General features: G+C 43.0%; 1 protein-coding gene across 3 annotated transcripts in view; it reads right to left on the reverse strand.

Moving 5' to 3' along the window:
* Positions 1-3,941: 3,941 nt before the first annotated feature.
* The window catches only part of ift20 (intraflagellar transport 20 homolog (Chlamydomonas)), a 35,619-nt gene continuing 18,894 nt past the window's right edge, over positions 3,942-20,666 (reverse strand). For all 3 annotated transcript variants that reach the window (XM_034165281.1, XM_034165280.1, XM_034165279.1), the window contains one exon: positions 3,942-4,093. In XM_034165281.1, the coding sequence (XP_034021172.1) occupies positions 4,012-4,093 (82 nt within the window). In that variant the 3' untranslated portion in view covers positions 3,942-4,011. The remainder of the gene's footprint in view (positions 4,094-20,666) is intronic.

Genomic DNA, 20,666 nt, shown 5'->3' on the forward strand with positions numbered 1-20,666 from the left:
TCTTTCTACTCATCACTAATTGAAGAAAATAAGAACAACCCCAGGTTTCTTTTCAGCACTGTAGCCAGGCTGACAAAGAGTCAGAGCTCTATTGAGCTGAGTATTCCATTAACTTTAACTAGTAATGACTTCATGACTTTCTTTGCCAACAAAATTTTAACTATTAGAGAAAAAATTACTCATAACCATCCCAAAGACGTATCGTTATCTTTGGCTGCTTTCAGTGATGCCGGTATTTGGTTAGACTCTTTCTCTCCGATTGTTCTGTCTGAGTTATTTTCATTAGTTACTTCATCCAAACCATCAACATGTTTATTAGACCCCATTCCTACCAGGCTGCTCAAGGAAGCCCTACCATTATTTAATGCTTCGATCTTAAATATGATCAATCTATCTTTGTTAGTTGGCTATGTACCACAGGCTTTTAAGGTGGCAGTAATTAAACCATTACTTAAAAAGCCATCACTTGACCCAGCTATCTTAGCTAATTATAGGCCAATCTCCAACCTTCCTTTTCTCTCAAAAATTCTTGAAAGGGTAGTTGTAAAACAGCTAACTGATCATCTGCAGAGGAATGGTCTATTTGAAGAGTTTCAGTCAGGTTTTAGAATTCATCATAGTACAGAAACAGCATTAGTGAAGGTTACAAATGATCTTCTTATGGCCTCGGACAGTGGACTCATCTCTGTGCTTGTTCTGTTAGACCTCAGTGCTGCTTTTGATACTGTTGACCATAAAATTTTATTACAGAGATTAGAGCATGCCATAGGTATTAAAGGCACTGCGCTGCGGTGGTTTGAATCATATTTGTCTAATAGATTACAATTTGTTCATGTAAATGGGGAATCTTCTTCACAGACTAAAGTTAATTATGGAGTTCCACAAGGTTCTGTGCTAGGACCAATTTTATTCACTTTATATATGCTTCCCTTAGGCAGTATTATTAGACGGTATTGCTTAAATTTTCATTGTTACGCAGATGATACCCAGCTTTATCTATCCATGAAGCCAGAGGACACACACCAATTAGCTAAACTGCAGGATTGTCTTACAGACATAAAGACATGGATGACCTCTAATTTCCTGCTTTTAAACTCAGATAAAACTGAAGTTATTGTACTTGGCCCCACAAATCTTAGAAACATGGTGTCTAACCAGATCCTTACTCTGGATGGCATTACCCTGACCTCTAGTAATACTGTGAGAAATCTTGGAGTCATTTTTGATCAGGATATGTCATTCAAAGCGCATATTAAACAAATATGTAGGACTGCTTTTTTGCATTTACGCAATATCTCTAAAATTAGAAAGGTCTTGTCTCAGAGTGATGCTGAAAAACTAATTCATGCATTTATTTCCTCTAGGCTGGACTATTGTAATTCATTATTATCAGGTTGTCCTAAAAGTTCCCTAAAAAGCCTTCAGTTAATTCAAAATGCTGCAGCTAGAGTACTGACGGGGACTGGAAGGAGAGAGCATATCTCACCCATATTGGCCTCTCTTCATTGGCTTCCTGTTAATTCTAGAATAGAATTTAAAATTCTTCTTCTTACTTATAAGGTTTTGAATAATCAGGTCCCATCTTATCTTAGGGACCTCGTAGTACCATATCACCCCAATAGAGCGCTTCGCTCTCAGACTGCAGGCTTACTTGTAGTTCCTAGGGTTTGTAAGAGTAGAATGGGAGGCAGAGCCTTCAGCTTTCAGGCTCCTCTCCTGTGGAACCAGCTCCCAATTCAGATCAGGGAGACAGACACCCTCTCTACTTTTAAGATTAGGCTTAAAACTTTCCTTTTTGCTAAAGCTTATAGTTAGGGCTGGATCAGGTGACCCTGAACCATCCCTTAGTTATGCTGCTATAGACGTAGACTGCTGGGGGGTTCCCATGATGCACTGTTTCTTTCTCTTTTTGCTCTGTATGCACCACTCTGCATTTAATCATTAGTGATCGATCTCTGCTCCCCTCCACAGCATGTCTTTTTCCTGGTTCTCTCCCTCAGCCCCAACCAGTCCCAGCAGAAGACTGCCCCTCCCTGAGCCTGGTTCTGCTGGAGGTTTCTTCCTGTTAAAAGGGAGTTTTTCCTTCCCACTGTAGCCAAGTGCTTGCTCACAGGGGGTCGTTTTGACCGTTGGGGTTTTACATAATTATTGTATGGCCTTGCCTTACAATATAAAGCGCCTTGGGGCAACTGTTTGTTGTGATTTGGCGCTATATAAAAAAAATTGATTGATTGATTGATTGAGTGAGATGTGGTCCCGCCCTCTCGGCTGAATTCCTTTGTTTCACACGCTGCTCGAGACGGCGCGCGTTGCTTTATCAAAATTTTTTCTGGACCTGTGAGGAATATCCGAGTGGACACTATTCGAGAAATTAAGCTGGTTTTCGGTGAAAAGTTTAACGGCTGATGAGAGATTATGGGGTGTTTCTGTCAGTGTAAGGACTTCCCACAGAGCAGGACGTCATGCAGCGCTTCCAGGCGCCGTCGGCGACTGTTTCGACCTGAAAACATTCTAATTTAAGGCTTAATTCACCCAGGACATCGTGAGAGAACAGAGAAGATTCAGAAGAGGCCGGCATGAGGACTTTATGCGGACATTCCACTGTTTAAGGACATTTTGTAATGAAAGACGTGCGCGCCGTGACAGGAAAAACACCTCCGTGTTCAATCAATCAATCAACCTTTTTTTATATAGCGCCAAATCACAACAAACAGTTGCCCCAAGGCGCTTTATATTGTAAGGCAAGGCCACAAGGCCTCTTGGTAGAGGGTGTTGAAAACCATTTGTAAAATTCAGGCGGCTTTTGATGGCTTTCAACAAGTGAGTAACTGAGAAATTGTTTAACAGCTTGGGCATGTTCCAACTTGCCCGTTAAGGTTTCCAACGGAGGTGTTTTTCCTGTCGCGACCCCCCGCGGTCGGGTCCGGCCTGACATGCGACTCTGCCCGCACGTTCTTTCATTACAAAATGTCCGTTAACAATGGAATGCCCGAATAAACTCATGTCGACTTCTTCTGAAAGTTCTCTGTTCTCTGACGACTTCCTGGGTCAACAGAGCCTGAAATGTGGAAGTTTTCAACTTGAAACGGCGAGACGCTGCCGCCTCGAACCTCGAAGCGCAGATCGCCGTCAGGCGCCATGGGCTGTCCTTACGGTGACACTAACAGACCAAAATCTCTCATCAGCCGTTAAAACTTTTACCGAAAACCAGCTGTATTTATCAAATGGTGTCCACTCAGTTGTGCCTTACAGTTTTGAAAAAATTTTGATCAAACAAAGCAGCAGTCTCTGAGCCATTCCTAAACAATGAAAAAAACGACGAGAGGGTGGGCGACTCCTCACTCAAAGACTGCCCACAGGCGAATGACGTAACCGACAAGCGTGAAAAAACTCTTGCATGCCCACGAGGGTTCAAGCATGTCTGATGTAATCACACGTGATTCAAATCCATATGGTTTTTGAAAAAAATAATAAGGTCGGATACTTTTCTAATAGACCTCGTATACCTGGTATATATCGCATACCAGGTATCATGGATCAGTTTGGATATGTCAAAATACTTGAAGAGGTCATGTTGCCTTATGCTGAAGAGGACATGCCCTTGAAATGGGTGTTTCAACAAGACAATGACCCCAAGCAATCTAGTAAACCAGCGAAATCTTGGTTCCAAACCAACAAAAGTAATGCCTCGCAGATGTGAAGAAATCATGAAAAACTGTGGTTATACAACTAATTGCTACTATTATTGTGAACACCCCCTTTTCTACTTCTTTTTTTACTAATAGCCCAATTTCATAGCCTTAACAGTGTGCATATCATGAATGCTTGGTCTTGTTGGATTTGTGAGAATCTACTGAATCTACTGGTACCTTGTTTCCCATGTAACAATAAGAAATATACTCAAAACCTGGATTAATTTTTTTACTCACATAGCACTACTATTATTCTGAACACTACTGTATTTTGCAAAAGGCACATTTGGAGCTCTGAGATTTTTCCTGCTGGACGTCGTCACTTCTGCTGAATGAAGTGGTTGATGAAGTCGTGTTGCTCCGCCTCGACTTTACACAAGGACTCGTACTCGACTCGATACCTAAAACAAAGTTGTGAAAGGAGCAGGATTAGGACAGTTTCATTTCAGATGGAAGGATATTCCAGCAAGCAAAACTGAATGCGTTCTTTCCCCTTTCTGTTCGCACACAGGGAACACAAAAATTCAAAATGTCATTCGAATGTAAGGCATTGCAGCTTACAGTTCTCCGCAAAAAAGTAGACAAGTACGTAGGAACTCGCCCAATTAGAGCCTCATACACCAAAGACATCCAATGCGTGTGTTGCCTGACTGCCAAAGAGGGCATCAATCAATCAATCAACTTTTTTTCTTATATAGCGCCAAATCACAACAAACAGTTGCCCCAAGGCGCTCCACATTGTAAGGCAAGGCCATACAATAATTATGAAAAACCCCAACGGTCAAAACGACCCCCTATGAGCAAGCACTTGGCCACAGTGGGAAGGAAAAACTCCCTTTTAACAGGAAGAAACCTCCAGCAGAACCAGGCTCAGGGAGGGGCAGTCTTCTGCTGAGACTGGTTGGGGCTGAGGGAAAGAACCAGGAAAAAGACATGCCGAGAAGGGGGGCAGAGATCGATCACTAATGATTAAATGCAGAGTGATGCATACGGAGCAAAAAGAGAAAGAAACAGTGCATCATGGGAACCCCCCACAGTCTACGTCTAAAGCAACATAACCAAGGGATGGTCCAGGGTCACCCGATCCAGCCCTAACTATAAGCCTTAGCGAAAAGGAAAGTTTTAAGCCTAATCTTAAAAGTAGAGAGGGTATCTGTCTCCCTGATCTGAATTGGGAGCTGGTTCCACAGGAGAGGAGCCTGAAAGCTGAAGGCTCTGCCTCCCATTCTACTCTTACAAACCCTAGGAACCACAAGTAAGCCCGCAGTCTGAGAGCGAAGCGCTCTAATGGGGTAATATGGTACTACGAGGTCCCTAAGATAAGATGGGACCTGATTATTCAAAACCTTATAAGTAAGAAGAAGAATTTTAAATTCTATTCTAGAATTAACAGGAAGCCAATGAAGAGAGGCCAACACGGGTGAGATATGCTCTCTCCTGCTAGTCCCCGTCAGTACTCTAGCTGCAGCATTCTGAACCAACTGAAGGCTTTTTAGGGAACTTTTAGGACAACCTGATAATAATGAATTACAATAGTCCAGCCTAGAGGAAATAAATGCATGAATTCGTTTTTCAGCATCACTCTGAGACAAGACCTTTCTGATTTTAGAGATATTGCGTAAATGCAAAAAGGCAGTCCTACATATTTGTTTAATATGTAGCTTTGAATGACATATCCTGATCAAAAATGACTCCAAGATTTCTCACAGTATTACTAGAGATCAGGGAAATGCCATCCAGAGTAACGATCTGGTTAGACACCATGCTTCTAAGATTTGTGGGGCCAAGTACAATAACTTCAGTTTTATCTGAGTTTAAAAGCAGGAAATTAGAGGTCATCCATGTCTTTATGTCTGTAAGACAATCCTGCAGTTTAGCTAATTGGTGTGTATCCTCTGGCTTCATGGATAGATAAAGCTGGGTATCATCTGCGTAACAATGAAAATTTAAGCAATACCGTCTAATAATACTGCCCAAGGGAAGCATGTACAAAGTGAACAAAATTGGTCCTAGCACAGAACCTTGTGGAACTCCATAATTAACTTCAGTCTGTGAAGAAGATTCCCCATTTACATGAACAAACTGTAATCTATTAGACAAATATGATTCAAACCACCGCAGCGCAGTGCCCTTAATACCTATGACATGCTCTAATCTCTGTAATAAAATTTTATGGTCAACAGTATCAAAAGCAGCACTGAGGTCCAACAGAACAAGCATAGAGATAAGTCCACTGTCCGAAGCCATAAGAAGATCATTTGTAACCTTCACTAATGCTGTTTCTGTACTATGATGAATTCTAAAACCTGACTGAAACTCTTCAAATAGACCATTCCTCTGCAGGTGATCAGTTAGCTGTTTTACAACTACCCTCTCAAGAATCTTTGAGAGAAAAGGAAGGTTGGAGATTGGCCTATAATTAGCTAAGATAGCTGGGTCAAGTGATGGCTTTTTAAGTAATGGTTTAATTACTGCCACCTTAAAGGCCTGTGGTACATAACCAACTAACAAAGATAGATTGATCATATTTAAGATTGAAGCATTAAATAATGGTAGGACTTCCTTGAGCAGCCTGGCAGGAATGGGGTCTAATAAACATGTTGATGGTTTGGATGAAGTAACTAATGAAAATAACTCAGACAGAACAATCGGAGAGAAAGAGTCTAACCAAATACCGGCATCACTGAAAGCAGCCAAAGATAACGATACATCTTTGGGATGGTTATGAGTAATTTTTTCTCTAATAGTCAAAATTTTGTTAGCAAAGAAAGTCATGAAGTCATTACTAGTTAAAGTTAATGGAATACTCAGCTCAATAGAGCTCTGACTCTTTGTCAGCCTGGCTACAGTGCTGAAAAGAAACCTGGGGTTGTTCTTATTTTCTTCAATTAGTGATGAGTAGAAAGATGTCCTAGCTTTACGGAGGGCTTTTTTATAGAGCAACAAACTCTTTTTCCAGGCTAAGTGAAGATCTTATAAATTAGTGAGATGCCATTTCCTCTCCAACTTACGGGTTATCTGCTTTAAGCTACGAGTTTGTGAGTTATACCACGGAGTCAGACACTTCTGATTTAAAGCTCTCTTTTTCAGAGGAGCTACAGCATCCAAAGTTGTCTTCAATGAGGATGTAAAACTATTGACGAGATACTCTAACTCCCTTACAGAGTTTAGGTAGCTACTCTGCTCTGTGTTGGTATATGACATTAGAGAACATAAAGAAGGAATCATATCCTTAAACCTAGTTACAGCGCTTTCTGAAAGACTTCTAGTGTAATGAAACTTATTCCCCACTGCTGGGTAGTCCATCAGAGTAAATGTAAATGTTATTAAGAAATGATCAGACAGAAGGGAGTTTTCAGGGAATACTGTTAAGTCTTCTATTTCCATACCATAAGTCAGAACAAGATCTAAAATATGATTAAAGTGGTGGGTGGACTCATTTACTTTTTGAGCAAAGCCGATAGAGTCCAACAATAGATTAAATGCAGTGTTGAGGCTGTCATTCTCAGCATCTGTGTGGATGTTAAAATCGCCCACTATAATTATCTTATCTGAGCTAAGCACTAAGTCAGACAAAAGGTCTGAAAATTCACAGAGAAACTCACAGTAACGACCAGGTGGACGATAGATAATAACAAATAAAACTGGTTTTTGGGACTTCCAATTTGGATGGACAAGACTAAGAGACAAGCTTTCAAATGAATTAAAGCTCTGTCTAGGTTTTTGATTAATTAATAGGCTGGAATGGAAGATTGCTGCTAATCCTCCACCCCGGCCCGTGCTACGAGCATTCTGACAGTTAGTGTGACTCGGGGGTGTTGACTCATTTAAACTAACATATTCATCCTGCTGTAACCAGGTTTCTGTTAGGCAGAATAAATCAATACGTTGATCAATTATTATATCATTTACCAACAGGGACTTAGAAGAGAGAGACCTAATGTTTAATAAACCACATTTAACTGTTTTAGTCTGTGGTGCAATTGAAGGTGCTATATTATTTTTTCTTTTTGAATTTTTATGCTTAAATAGATTTTTGCTGGTTATTGGTGGTCTGGGAGCAGGCACCGTCTCTACGGGGATGGGGTAATGAGGGGATGGCAGGGGGAGAGAAGCTGCAGAGAGGTGTATAAGACCACAGCTCTGCCTCCTGGTCCCAACGCTAGACAGTCACAGTTTGGAGGATCCAAGAAAATTGGCCAGATTTCTAGAAATGAGAGCTGCTCCCTCTAAAGTGGGATGGATGCCGTCTCTCCTAACAAGACCAGGTTTTCCCCAGAAGCTTTGCCAATTATCAATGAAGCCCACCTCATTTTTTGGACACCACTCAGACAGCCAGCAATTCAAGGAGAACATGCGGCTAAACATGTCACTCCCGGTCTGATTGGGGAGGGGCCCAGAGAAAACAACAGAGTCCGACATTGTTTTTGCAAAGTTACACACCGATTTAATGTTAATTTTAGTGACCTCCGATTGGCGTAACCGAGTGTCATTACTGCCGACGTGAATTACAATCTTACCAAATTTACGCTTAGCCTTAGCCAGCAATTTCAAATGTCCTTCGATGTCGCCTGCTCTGGCCCCCGGAAGACAATTGACAATGGTTGCTGGTGTCGCTAACTTCACATTTCTCAAAACAGAGTCGCCAATAACCAGAGTTTGATCCTCGGCGAGTGTATCGTCGAGTGGGGAAAAACGGTTAGAGATGTGAACGGGTTGACGGTGTACACGGGGCTTCTGTTTAGGGCTACGCTTCCTCCTCACAGTCACCCAGTCAGCCTGCTTTCCCGACTGCCCGGGATCTGCCAGGGGGGAACTAACGGCGGCTAAGCTACCTTGGTCCGCACCGACTACAGGGGCCTGGCTAGCTGTAGAATTTTCCACGGTGCGGAGCCGAGCCTCCAATTCGCCCAGCCTGGCCTCCAAAGCTACGAATAAGCTGCACTTATTACAAGTACCGTTACTGCTAAAGGAGGCCGAGGAATAACTAAACATTTCACACCCAGAGCAAAAAAGTACGGGAGAGACAGGAGAAGCCGCCATGCTAAACCGGCTAAGAGCTAGTAGCTGCACTAAGCTAGCGGATTCCCAAAAACACACAAAGTGAATAATGTGCAAATAATCCAGAGGTGATTCAGCAGAAGGAGTGCCCCAATCAAGGCACCAAACAGGCCATGAAGCAGCACAGGCAACGCACAACAACGGTGCTAAAATAAAATAGTTAGCTTGCCAACGCTAATGAAAGTTAGCTGATAAAAGTGCTCCGTCGCGATGTTTCGACCGTTAGAGGTCTTCCTTAGGCGTTGGAGCACAGTAAAAAAGTAAAAAAAAAAAAAAAAAGGTAAAAAAGTAAAAAAGTCTTGAAAAAGACTGTTAGTTCAAGTCCAAAGCAGCAGGTAGCAGTCTCTGTGTAAACAGTCCCAACCAAAAAAAATCTGTCAAAGTTATCGTCATCACCATGCTAACGTCCGCAAAGTAAGTTCAAAGGTGTTATTAGGCTCCAAAAACTGCGTTTTCACTTTTAGACGTGTTTGTTTCTCACTAGCTTTTACATAAAGCTAGGGCATGCCAGCTTTGGCATAAAGTTCACAGTGGTGGGTAAGGCGACTACTACCAGTAATAAATCTAAGAGCACAATGATACACTGGGGACAAGGAGTGTAAACAAATGTTTGAAGCACACAAATACACAACATCACCATAATCAAGTAGCATTTATCAGATGCTTCCGAGCTCTGAGGGAGAAACATGACTTGTTTCTATAAAAGAACCAGGGCCCATATCCAGGAACCATCCTCAGGCTAAAAGTAGCTCCCAGTGACGTCATTCTAAGAAAAAAATCTTTCTTAGAATTTTCCCTTGGTAAGATAAAAGTTATTCACAAAGCACCTTCAGCCTTAAGAGATGTGTCAAACTGTTCAGAGGAGGGAGGAGAACTTTTAAGAAGCCTAAGAATGTCTTAAACAGAGAAGACGGCAGAAAGATGGAGAGGAAGCAGAGACATTCTCCGTATGTAGGACGACAGTGAGTCAGTAACACGCTGCCGGCTTGATGGTGCAGGAATAATGTTTGTGGTTGACCTCATCAGGAATGAACTGACTTTCCCACCCACCGTAGTAACACAATGACGCCTGAGATACAGGTCATCACAACACTGTGATACCTGGATACGGGAAAAATGTAACTTAGATATACATACATATCAAATCAATTTTATTTATATAGCGCCAAATCACAACAAACAGTTGCCCCAAGGCGCTTTATATTGTAAGGCAAGGCCATACAATAATTACGGAAAAACCCCAACGGTCAAAACGACCCCCTGTGAGCAAGCACTTGGCAACAGTGGGAAGGAAAAACTCCCTTTTAACAGGAAGAAACCTCCAGCAGAACCAGGCTCAGGGAGGGGCAGTCTTCTGCTGGGACTGGTTGGGGCTGAGGGAGAGAACCAGGAAAAAGACATGCTGTGGAGGGGAGCAGAGATCAATCACTAATGATTAAATGCAGAGTGGTGCATACAGAGCAAAAAGAGAAAGAAACAGTGCATCATGGGAACCCCCCAGCAGTCTACGTCTATAGCAGCATAACTAAGGGATGGTTCAGGGTCACCTGATCCAGCCCTAACTATAAGCTTTAGCAAAAAGGAAAGTTTTAAGCCTAATCTTAAAAGTAGAGAGGGTGTCTGTCTCCCTGATCTGAATTGGGAGCTGGTTCCACAGGAGAGGAGCCTGAAAGCTGAAGGCTCTGCCTCCCATTCTACTCTTACAAACCCTAGGAACTACAAGTAAGCCTGCAGTCTGAGAGCGAAGCGCTCTATTGGGGTGATATGGTACTACGAGGTCCCTAAGATAAGAAGGGACCTGATTATTCAAAACCTTATAAGTAAGAAGAAGAATTTTTAATTCTATTCTAGAATTAACAGGAAGCCAATGAAGAGAGGCAAATATGGGTGAGATATGCTCTCTCCTTCTAGTCCCCGTCAGTACTCTAGGTGCAGCATTTTGAATTAACTGAAGGCTTTTCAGGGAACTTTTAGGACAACCTGATAATAATGAATTACAATAGTCCAGCCTAGAGGAAATAAATGCTTATATATAAACATATATAAATACATATATAAACTAAATATATTCCAAGGTTCTCCTCAGAAATTTTTAGTGTAGTGGTGCTGTTGGGAACTATCACCACGCGCAACGCTTCCACTCTTACTCTCCATTTGTCGGCATTTCTCAGAGTGTGATGCACATTTTAGGAAAAGCAGAAACATCAGGCTGACAGTGAAGAAACGAACACTGCTTCATCTGATAACAAAACTTGTGAGCTTTAATTTGAAAGTAAAGGATTTACAGAGGTGGTACAGAGACAGGAGGAGACACACTTGACCTAAAAACACTTAATTTTTTCAGAGTCTGTCAGATTTTGAATTCTAACGCGTGGTGACCCTGCTGTTTGTGTCGCTGGACACTAATTTAGTCCCACTGTGAGCGTGCACGCGGAGTGTCTCCATGACGCTGTTTCTTTACAAGCTGGACACGCAGATGGATTTTTTTTTTTACACTGGGAAAAAGTCGGAATACGTTATTTTCAGAAGAAAATGGACTTTCTATCTAACTGTGAGCGAACTTTGTGAGGAGCTCTGCAAAACCAGCTGGCGATCACACACGATCCGTTCGTGGGGACTCCTCTGGTGGAGCGGACTTTGGAAATCACAAGTGGATGACTGTTCAGGTTTTTTTTTAATTCTTCTCAGTGGAGCTGGTAGGGTTTATTTTTTATTTTACTTTGAGTGTCTGTCTTGACGTGAGACTGTTCTGTAACGTTTTTGCACAGTGGAAAGCGGCTCCTTTTACCGTGACTGCATCAAAATTAACAGTTATCACTTAAAAAAAATGAGTCATCATAACACCACAGCAGGCTTATATAAACTTTGTAATTTATCTGTGGTTCCGTTTTTTTTCATTCAAGTGCATGGTTTCCTCTAAGAAACTCTGTTGGAAACACTCTGAAATGTTCTGATTTCAGTGCGACATGTCCTTTAAAACAGAATGGAAATTATGCACGCAGCTGTCCAGCACCAAAATCTCAAAGTGTGTCTTGGTACCTGAAGAATTTTAAATTCCGTTCTGCCGTTTTCTTCATTAAAGCCTGTTCACTGTCACAGAGGCTGCAGTATCGTTTTTAGCCTCTAATCTGATCGATCCCACAGCAGACAGCGTTGATCGAGTCGGCTGTGCACCTGCCTCCGTGATGCTCGGCGCCGGCGTGCCTCCTCCCCAGATGGCCCAGCGATCGCTGCATCCCCATCAACACAAAACAAAAAATGCAGAGATCTGGTTTTGTCATGGTTTGTGTCATCTGGATGTAAACAGGATAGAATAAAGCGCTGAAACTGTTTATGTGAAATTTCCAGTAAAAGCAGATTTGGGTGCCATTAGATTCCCACCAAGTCTCCCGCTAAAGCATCATGAGATGACACTACACTACAGCAGTGCTAGATGGCAGTACGATGGCACGGCGCAATTGTTCCATTGTCTGGGGAGAACCTCTCCAGCCTAAGAGTGAACCAGCAGGTGTCTGTGAGCAAGTCACAGCAAGGAGGGGACAGAAACTCCTAGCTTTGTGAGGAGGCGGGGTTGACCCCATTGCTAGGTATGACACAGTCCTCTAAGAGCTGTGACTGGTTGTCACAAAAAGGGGAGGAGAAATAAAAAAACAAACAAATGCACCCCACCCTCCATGAATTATTACACAGCTTGAAGATGTTTGAACATATCTCATTCACATGCCGATCATCTACATATTAAAAGTGTGTGTGGGTGCGTGAGTTTATTAATAAGTTCAGTGTAACTACATAATATAATTGTAAATCCATTAAAATTACATGGATGATGTTATGTGTCGTCGCGAGTTGAGGAGCGGACCTGCGTCAGACAGAACCCAGCGCTAAAAATAACCAGAAAGCGGTTCCAACAACAGAAACAATTTATTTTTCACCTGTGCATAATAATGTGTACAAAACTAAAAGAACGTCCTTCTGGTAGAGTGACTGTTGGCACGCTCTTAAGCGCCCAAAAGGATAGAAGCCCAGCGTTCCTGGACCCACTACCACCAGACAAACACCCCCCAGGTGGACACGACAAACTGACTCTCTGTGAAGCAAAGAAGAGGTGAGGTAAGTCAGCAGTTACAACAATATCTTTCAAAAGACACACGCTATCAGCAACACATTCAGGTCTGTATTTTTTTACTTTATGCAAATGAGCAGCTTCTCACAACAAGTGGAGGATCACTTATCCGCACGCCACAGCAGTGAGAAGCAAACTGCACAATTCTCATCACAATTCCAGTATACTGCGTAACAAAACACCAAGTTACTATCAACAATTAGTCAAACACTTAATCACCTTTAATGTGTGCTGACAGCAAGTGTCCTCACCCTTCCTTGCTTCACGGGCTCGATGTGTCAAACCCAGGCGCGGTCCTCAGCGTCTCACAAACGGACATCACAAGGTCGAGTTCCCGGCAGTTCTGCTTGAATCACACATGACTTAAATGCAGAACGCCATCCAATTATCTGCTTCAGCTGAAAGTCTTTAAGGTTGCATGTGAGCACCATTCACAGGTGCTGCACATGATGTTGATGAGGGTGAGGACTCTTCAGCCAGCACCTTCTCCACAGACAAATCAGTTTCCATGCCACCTGAAGAGCAAAGAAAAGAAAAGAACACCAAAATATCCAGCCACACCCCCCAACACACAACAGTACCCCCCCATCAACGGGAAGCCTCCCGGCGACCGAGCAGACCAGGCCCGAGAACAGCCCCTCCCTCCGGGGTCCTCGTCAAGAAGCAGACAGCACCACGCTCCTAAGGGCCACCACAGACAGCAGGACAGGCACCGCAGCTGGAAGGCCGGCTGGCATCAACAAAAGCCCCAAAACATTCCCCAGTACAATTCAACACACAGAAAAAAACATAAAACCCACCCAAAACCTCCCCAGGGGACCGTCCCATCAAACCCCGGGAAGAAAAGAAAAACACCCAAACGCAAAAACCCAACACAGCCCCACAAACACAATACAAACATAAATGCATAAAAGAAAAATAACAAACAACCCCCCCAGAACGACCTGCAGAGCACAACCCCCCCCAGAAGGCCTTCATCGCCAGTTCCAGGAGGAACAGCCAGAACCATAATCCCACAAAGGTCCCCAGGTGTACATGGAGCAAACGGCGCCCCCCAGAGGACCGTACCATCAAACCCAGGAGGTACCCTCCCCACAACCCCGGAACCCCAGACCCGGTCACACTTGGCTAGTTGGCCCCAAGCCAATTCCCCGCCAGAGGACCGTCCCATCAACCCTGGAGGTGGAACCCGGAAGGAAACAGAACAAAATCAAAAATCAACCCCCGGAGGACTACCAAAAACAACCCCGGGGGGATATAAAACGACCATAAACCCTGTTACCCTCCCCGGCACCCCGAAAGACCCCAGGTCCCTCCCAGAGCCCCTCGGCGGCTCAACTTTGGCGAACGGCTCAAAACATTAAGCCGGAGAAGGGAACAGGAAAAAACTAACCCAGCTCCAACCCCAAGGCGCAGCGGAGAACCGGAAACACGTCCGGTGCCCCAACTCGACCATACCCCAGCCTCTCGGGAGGGGTGGAACTACCGAAATGGCGAACGGCAACAGATCGGCCCACCCCTCCGACTGAGGTAAGTCTCCGCTGCACCGCACCCCGGCAACACCAATGACGAACGGTACAAAGGCTCACCGAGGCTGGAGTGGAACCGGGCCCTAACCAAACCAAGAAAAACGCCTCTAACACCCCCCCCCCTAGGTGCAGAGGTCTTCTGAGAATGCCCAGCGTGACCAACCTGCACCACCCCACAACCCACAAGACAAACGGTCTTGGGGCAAGTGAGGTTGGGGTTAGGGATGTAGAGAAATAAAAAACAACAAAATAAAACGACCCAACAACCCAAACAGAAAATACCTAAAAACACATAAAAATTAACAATTAAGTGAGCCCAGGCGGACTTCTAACCGCCTAACAATCACTCCACCAGATACGCCTCTGACTCCCCATACAATTATAACCCCTATTTAAAGAAAACAAAACATTTACTCGTGCTAGATTTTATTTTTGTTTTTTTTTTATGTGTGTTATTTTGCCTGTCCCAGAACACTTGGAGATACGTCACCATTATTTCTCTTGACGCTTACATGTCGGGGCAATACAGTAATCTCTGCTGGTCCGAGCTGCATGGGCTCGTCAACAGGAGGAGCCAGAGGTCCCGTCGGAGGAGCTTCAGTGGGGCGAAGAAGAGGCAGCCCAGATCTGTGTCGGGGAAAGCCCCGAGACGAAAAAACCCGCTCTGATGGGCGTCCTCTCTTGCATCCACGCTCCTTCATCCGATCATCTAGACGAATCACCAATGATATTAGCTCATCTAAATCGTTTGGCTCGTCACTGACTGCCGGCTCGTCTTTTAATGACTCATTTAACCCATCTACAAACATTCCTCGTAAAGCTGCGGCGCTCCAACCTGACTGAGCAGAAACCAGAGAACATTGCATCACCGCACAAGGCTCCGGACGACAAACAATCGGTTCGGACGCCGAATCTCTGGGTGACGAAGTTATCTGCACTAGTATCGATGATGCCGCAGCTGGAGCAGCAGGAAGCGGAACGGCTTGCGCTGCAAGCTCCGTAACACTGGCGTCTGTTTGTTTAATTTGGTTTGCGAGATGCTGTAATTGCTCCCATATTTTCTCCAAGTGTTCTTGAACTTTTTCAGCAAAAAGCCGCTGGGTCCATTATGGAATGGCCGGGAACTACTGTTATGTGTCGTCGCGAGTTGAGGAGCGGACCTGCGTCAGACAGAACCCAGCGCTAAAAATAACCAGAAAGCGGTTCCAACAACAGAAACAATTTATTTTTCACCTGTGCATAATAATGTGTACAAAACTAAAAGAACGTCCTTCTGGTAGAGTGACTGTTGGCACGCTCTTAAGCGCCCAAAAGGATAGAAGCCCGGCGTTCCTGGACCCACTACCACCAGACAAACACCCCCCAGGTGGACACGACAAACTGACTCTCTGTGAAGCAAAGAAGAGGTGAGGTAAGTCAGCAGTTACAACAATATCTTTCAAAAGACACACGCTATCAGCAACACATTCAGGTCTGTATTTTTTAACTTTATGCAAATGAGCAGCTTCTCACAACAAGTGGAGGATCACTTATCCGCACGCCACAGCAGTGAGAAGCAAGCTGCACAATTCTCATCACAATTCCAGTATACTGCGTAACAAAACACCTAGTTACTATCAACAATTAGTCAAACACTTAATCACCTTTAATGTGTGCTGACAGCAAGTGTCCTCACCCTTCCTTGCTTCACGGGCTCGATGTGTCAAACCCAGGTGCGGTCCTCAGCATCTCACAAACGGACATCACAAGGTCGAGTTCCCGGCAGTTCTGCTTGAATCACACATGACTTAAATGCAGAACGCCATCCAATTATCTGCTTCAGCTGAAAGTCTTTAAGGTTGCATGTGAGCACCAGTCACAGGTGCTGCACATGATGTTGATGAGGGTGAGGACTCTTCAGCCAGCACCTTCTCCACAGACAAATCAGTTTCCATGCCACCTGAAGAGCAAAGAAAAGAAAACCAAAATATCCAGCCACACCCCCCAACACACAACAGATGACAAAAAAAGTGAAAACTTATTTCTGTTGTGGTCCATTTAAAAATAAAATGACAAAATAGAAGTAATAATAAAATATCAATAATACTGACAATAATAAGAAAAATAATGATAATATCATCAGTGTGTATGTGATAACAAGAACCTAAACAATTTCTGAATACATTAGGACAGTAACTTAACATAAAATAATGACGTAGATCAAGCCGGCAGCGTGTTACTGACTCACTGTCGTCCTACATACAGAGAATGTCTCTGCTTCCTCTCTGTCTTTTCTGCCATCTTCTCTGTTTAAGACACTCTTCGGCTTCTTAAAAGTCCTCCTCCCCACTAAATCAAATCAAATCAAATTTATTTATATAGCGCCAAATCACAACAAACAGTTGCCCCAAGGTGCTTTATACTGTAAGGCAAAAGCCATACAATAATTACAGAAAAACCCCAACGGTCAAAACGACCCCCTATGAGCAAGCACTTAGCGACAGTGGGAAGGAAAAATTCCCTTTTAACAGGAAGAAACCTCCAGCAGAACCAGGCTCAGGGAGGGGCAGTCTTCTGCTGAGACTGGTTGGGGCTGAGGGAGAGAACCAGGAAAAAGACATGCTGTGGAGGGGAGCAGAGATCGATCACTAATGATTAAATGCAGAGTGGTGCATACAGAGCAAAAAGAGAAAGAAACACTCAGTGCATCATGGGAACCCCCCAGCAGTCTAAGTCTATAGCAGCATAACTAAGGGATGGTTCAGGGTCACCTGATCCAGCCCTAACTATAAGCTTTAGCAAAAAGGAAAGTTTTAAGCCTAATCTTAAAAGTAGAGAGGGTGTCTGTCTCCCTGATCTGAACTGAGAGCTGGTTCCACAGGAGAGGAGCCTGAAAGCTGAAGGCTCTGCCTCCCATTCTACTCTTACAAACCCTAGGAACTACAAGTAAGCCTGCAGTCTGAGAGCGAAGCGTTCTATTGGGGTGATATGGTACTATGAGGTCCCTAAGATAAGATTCAATTCAATTCAATTTTTCAATTCAATTTTTTTTTTATATAGCGCCAAATCACAACAAACAGTTGCCCCAAGGCGCTTTATATTGTAAGGCAAGGCCATACAATAATGATGTAAAACCCCAACGGTCAAAACGACCCCCTGTGAGCAAGCACTTGGCTACAGTGGGAAGGAAAAACTCCCTTTTAACAGGAAGAAACCTCCAGCAGAACCAGGCTCAGGGAGGGGCAGTCTTCTGCTGGGACTGGTTGGGGCTGAGGGAGAGAACCAGGAAAAAGACATGCTGTGGAGGGGAGCAGAGATCGATCACTAATGATTAAATGCAGAGTGGTGCATACAGAGCAAAAAGAGAAAGAAACAGTGCATCATGGGAACCCCCCAGCAGTCTACGTCTATAGCAGCATAACTAAGGGATGGTTCAGGGTCACCTGATCCAGCCCTAACTATAAGCTTTAGCAAAAAGGAAAGTTTTAAGCCTAATCTTAAAAGTAGAGAGGGTGTCTGTCTCCCTGATCTGAATTGGGAGCTGGTTCCACAGGAGAGGAGCCTGAAAGCTGAAGGCTCTGCCTCCCATTCTACTCTTACAAACCCTAGGAACTACAAGTAAGCCTGCAGTCTGAGAGCGAAGCGCTCTATTGGGGTGATATGGTACTACGAGGTCCCTAAGATAAGATGGGACCTGATTATTCAAAACCTTATAAGTAAGAAGAAGAATTTTAAATTCTATTCTAGAATTAACAGGAAGCCAATGAAGAGAGGCCAATATGGGTGAGATATGCTCTCTCCTTCTAGTCCCCGTCAGCACTCTAGCTGCAGCATTTTGAATTAACTGAAGGCTTTTTAGGGAACTTTTAGGACAACCTGATAATAATGAATTACAATAGTCCAGCCTAGAGGAAATAAATGCATGAATTAGTTTTTCAGCATCACTCTGAGACAAGACCTTTCTGATTTTAGAGATATTGCGTAAATGCAAAAAAGCAGTCCTACATATTTGTTTAATATGCGCTTTGAATGACATATCCTGATCAAAAATGACTCCAAGATTTCTCACAGTATTACTAGAGGTCAGGGTAATGCCATCCACAGTAAGGATCTGGTTAGACACCATGTTTCTAAGATTTGTGGGGCCAAGTACAATAACTTCAGTTTTATCTGAGTTTAAAAGCAGGAAATTAGAGGTCATCCATGTCTTTATGTCTGTAAGACAATCCTGCAGTTTAGCTAATTGGTGTGTGTCGTCTGGCTTCATGGATAGATAAAGCTGGGTATCATCTGCGTAACAATGAAAATTTAAGCAATACCGTCTAATAATACTGCCTAAGGGAAGCATATATAAAGTGAATAAAATTGGTCCTAGCACAGAACCTTGTGGAACTCCATAATTAACTTTAGTCTGTGAAGAAGATTCGCCATTTACATGAACAAATTGTAATCTATTAGACAAATATGATTCAAACCACCGCAGCGCAGTGCCTTTAATACCTATGGCATGCTCTAATCTCTGTAATAAAATTTTATGGTCAACAGTATCAAAAGCAGCACTGAGGTCTAACAGAACAAGCACAGAGATGAGTTCACTGTCCGAGGCCATAAGAAGATCATTTGTAACCTTCACTAATGCTGTTTCTGTACTATGATGAATTCTAAAACCTGACTGAAACTCTTCAAATAGACCATTCCTCTGCAGATGATCAGTTAGCTGTTTTACAACTACCCTTTCAAGAATTTTTGAGAGAAAAGGAAGGTTGGAGATTGGCCTATAATTAGCTAAGATAGCTGGGTCAAGTGATGGCTTTTTAAGTAATGGTTTAATTACTGCCACCTTAAAAGCCTGTGGTACATAGCCAACTAACAAAGATAGATTGATCATATTTAAGATCGAAGCATTAAATAATGGTAGGGCTTCCTTGAGCAGCCTGGTAGGAATGGGGTCTAATAAACATGTTGATGGTTTGGATGAAGTAACTAATGAAAATAACTCAGACAGAACAATCGGAGAGAAAGAGTCTAACCAAATACCGGCATCACTGAAAGCAGCCAAAGATAACGATACGTCTTTGGGATGGTTATGAGTAATTTTTTCTCTAATAGTTAAAATTTTGTTAGCAAAGAAAGTTATGAACTCATTACTAGTTAAAGTTAATGGAATACTCAGCTCAATAGAGCTCTGACTCTTTGTCAGCCTGGCTACAGTGCTGAAAAGAAACCTGGGGTTGTTCTTATTTTCTTCAATTAGTGATGAGTAGAAAGATGTCCTAGCTTTACGGAGGGCTTTTTTATAGAGCAACAGACTCTTTTTCCAGGCTAAGTGAAGATCTTCTAAATTAGTGAGACGCCATTTCCTCTCCAACTTACGGGTTATCTGCTTTAAGCTACGAGTTTGAGAGTTATACCATGGAGTCAGACACTTCTGATTTAAAGCTCTCTTTTTCAGAGGAGCTACAGCATCCAAAGCTGTCTTCAATGAGGATGTAAAACTATTGACGAGATACTCTATCTCCCTTACAGAGTTTAGGTAGCTATTCTGCACTGTGTTGTTATATGGCATTAGAGAACATAAAGAAGGAATCATATCCTTAAACCTAGTTACAGCGCTTTCTGAAAGACTTCTAGTGTAATGAAACTTATTCCCTACTGCTGGGTAGTCCATCAGAGTAAATGTAAATGTTATTAAAAAATGATCAGACAGAAGGGAGTTTTCAGGGAATACTGTTAAGTCTTCTATTTCCATACCATAAGTCAGAACAAGATCTAAGATATGATTAAAGTGGTGGGTGGACTCATTTACTTTTTGAGCAAAGCCAATAGAGTCTAATAATAGATTAAATGCAGTGTTAAGGCTGTCATTCTCAGCATCTGTGTGGATGTTAAAATCGCCCACTATAATTATCTTATCTGAGCTAAGCACTAAGTCAGACAAAAGGTCTGAAAATTCACAGAGAAACTCACAGTAACGACCAGGTGGACGATAGATAATAACAAATAAAACTGGTTTTTGGGACTTCCAATTTGGATGGACAAGACTAAGAGACAAGCTTTCAAATTAATTAAAGCTCTGTCTGGGTTTTTGATTAATTAATAAGCTGGAATGGAAGATTGCTGCTAATCCACCGCCCCGGCCCGTGCTACGAGCATTCTGACAGTTAGTGTGACTCGGGGGTGTTGACTCATTTAAACTAACATATTCATCCTGCTGTAACCAGGTTTCTGTTAGGCAGAATAAATCAATATGTTGATCAATTATTATATCATTTACCAACAGGG

This window comes from Thalassophryne amazonica, unplaced genomic scaffold, assembly GCF_902500255.1.
Source record: "Thalassophryne amazonica unplaced genomic scaffold, fThaAma1.1, whole genome shotgun sequence".
Taxonomy (NCBI): Eukaryota; Metazoa; Chordata; class Actinopteri; order Batrachoidiformes; family Batrachoididae; genus Thalassophryne; species Thalassophryne amazonica.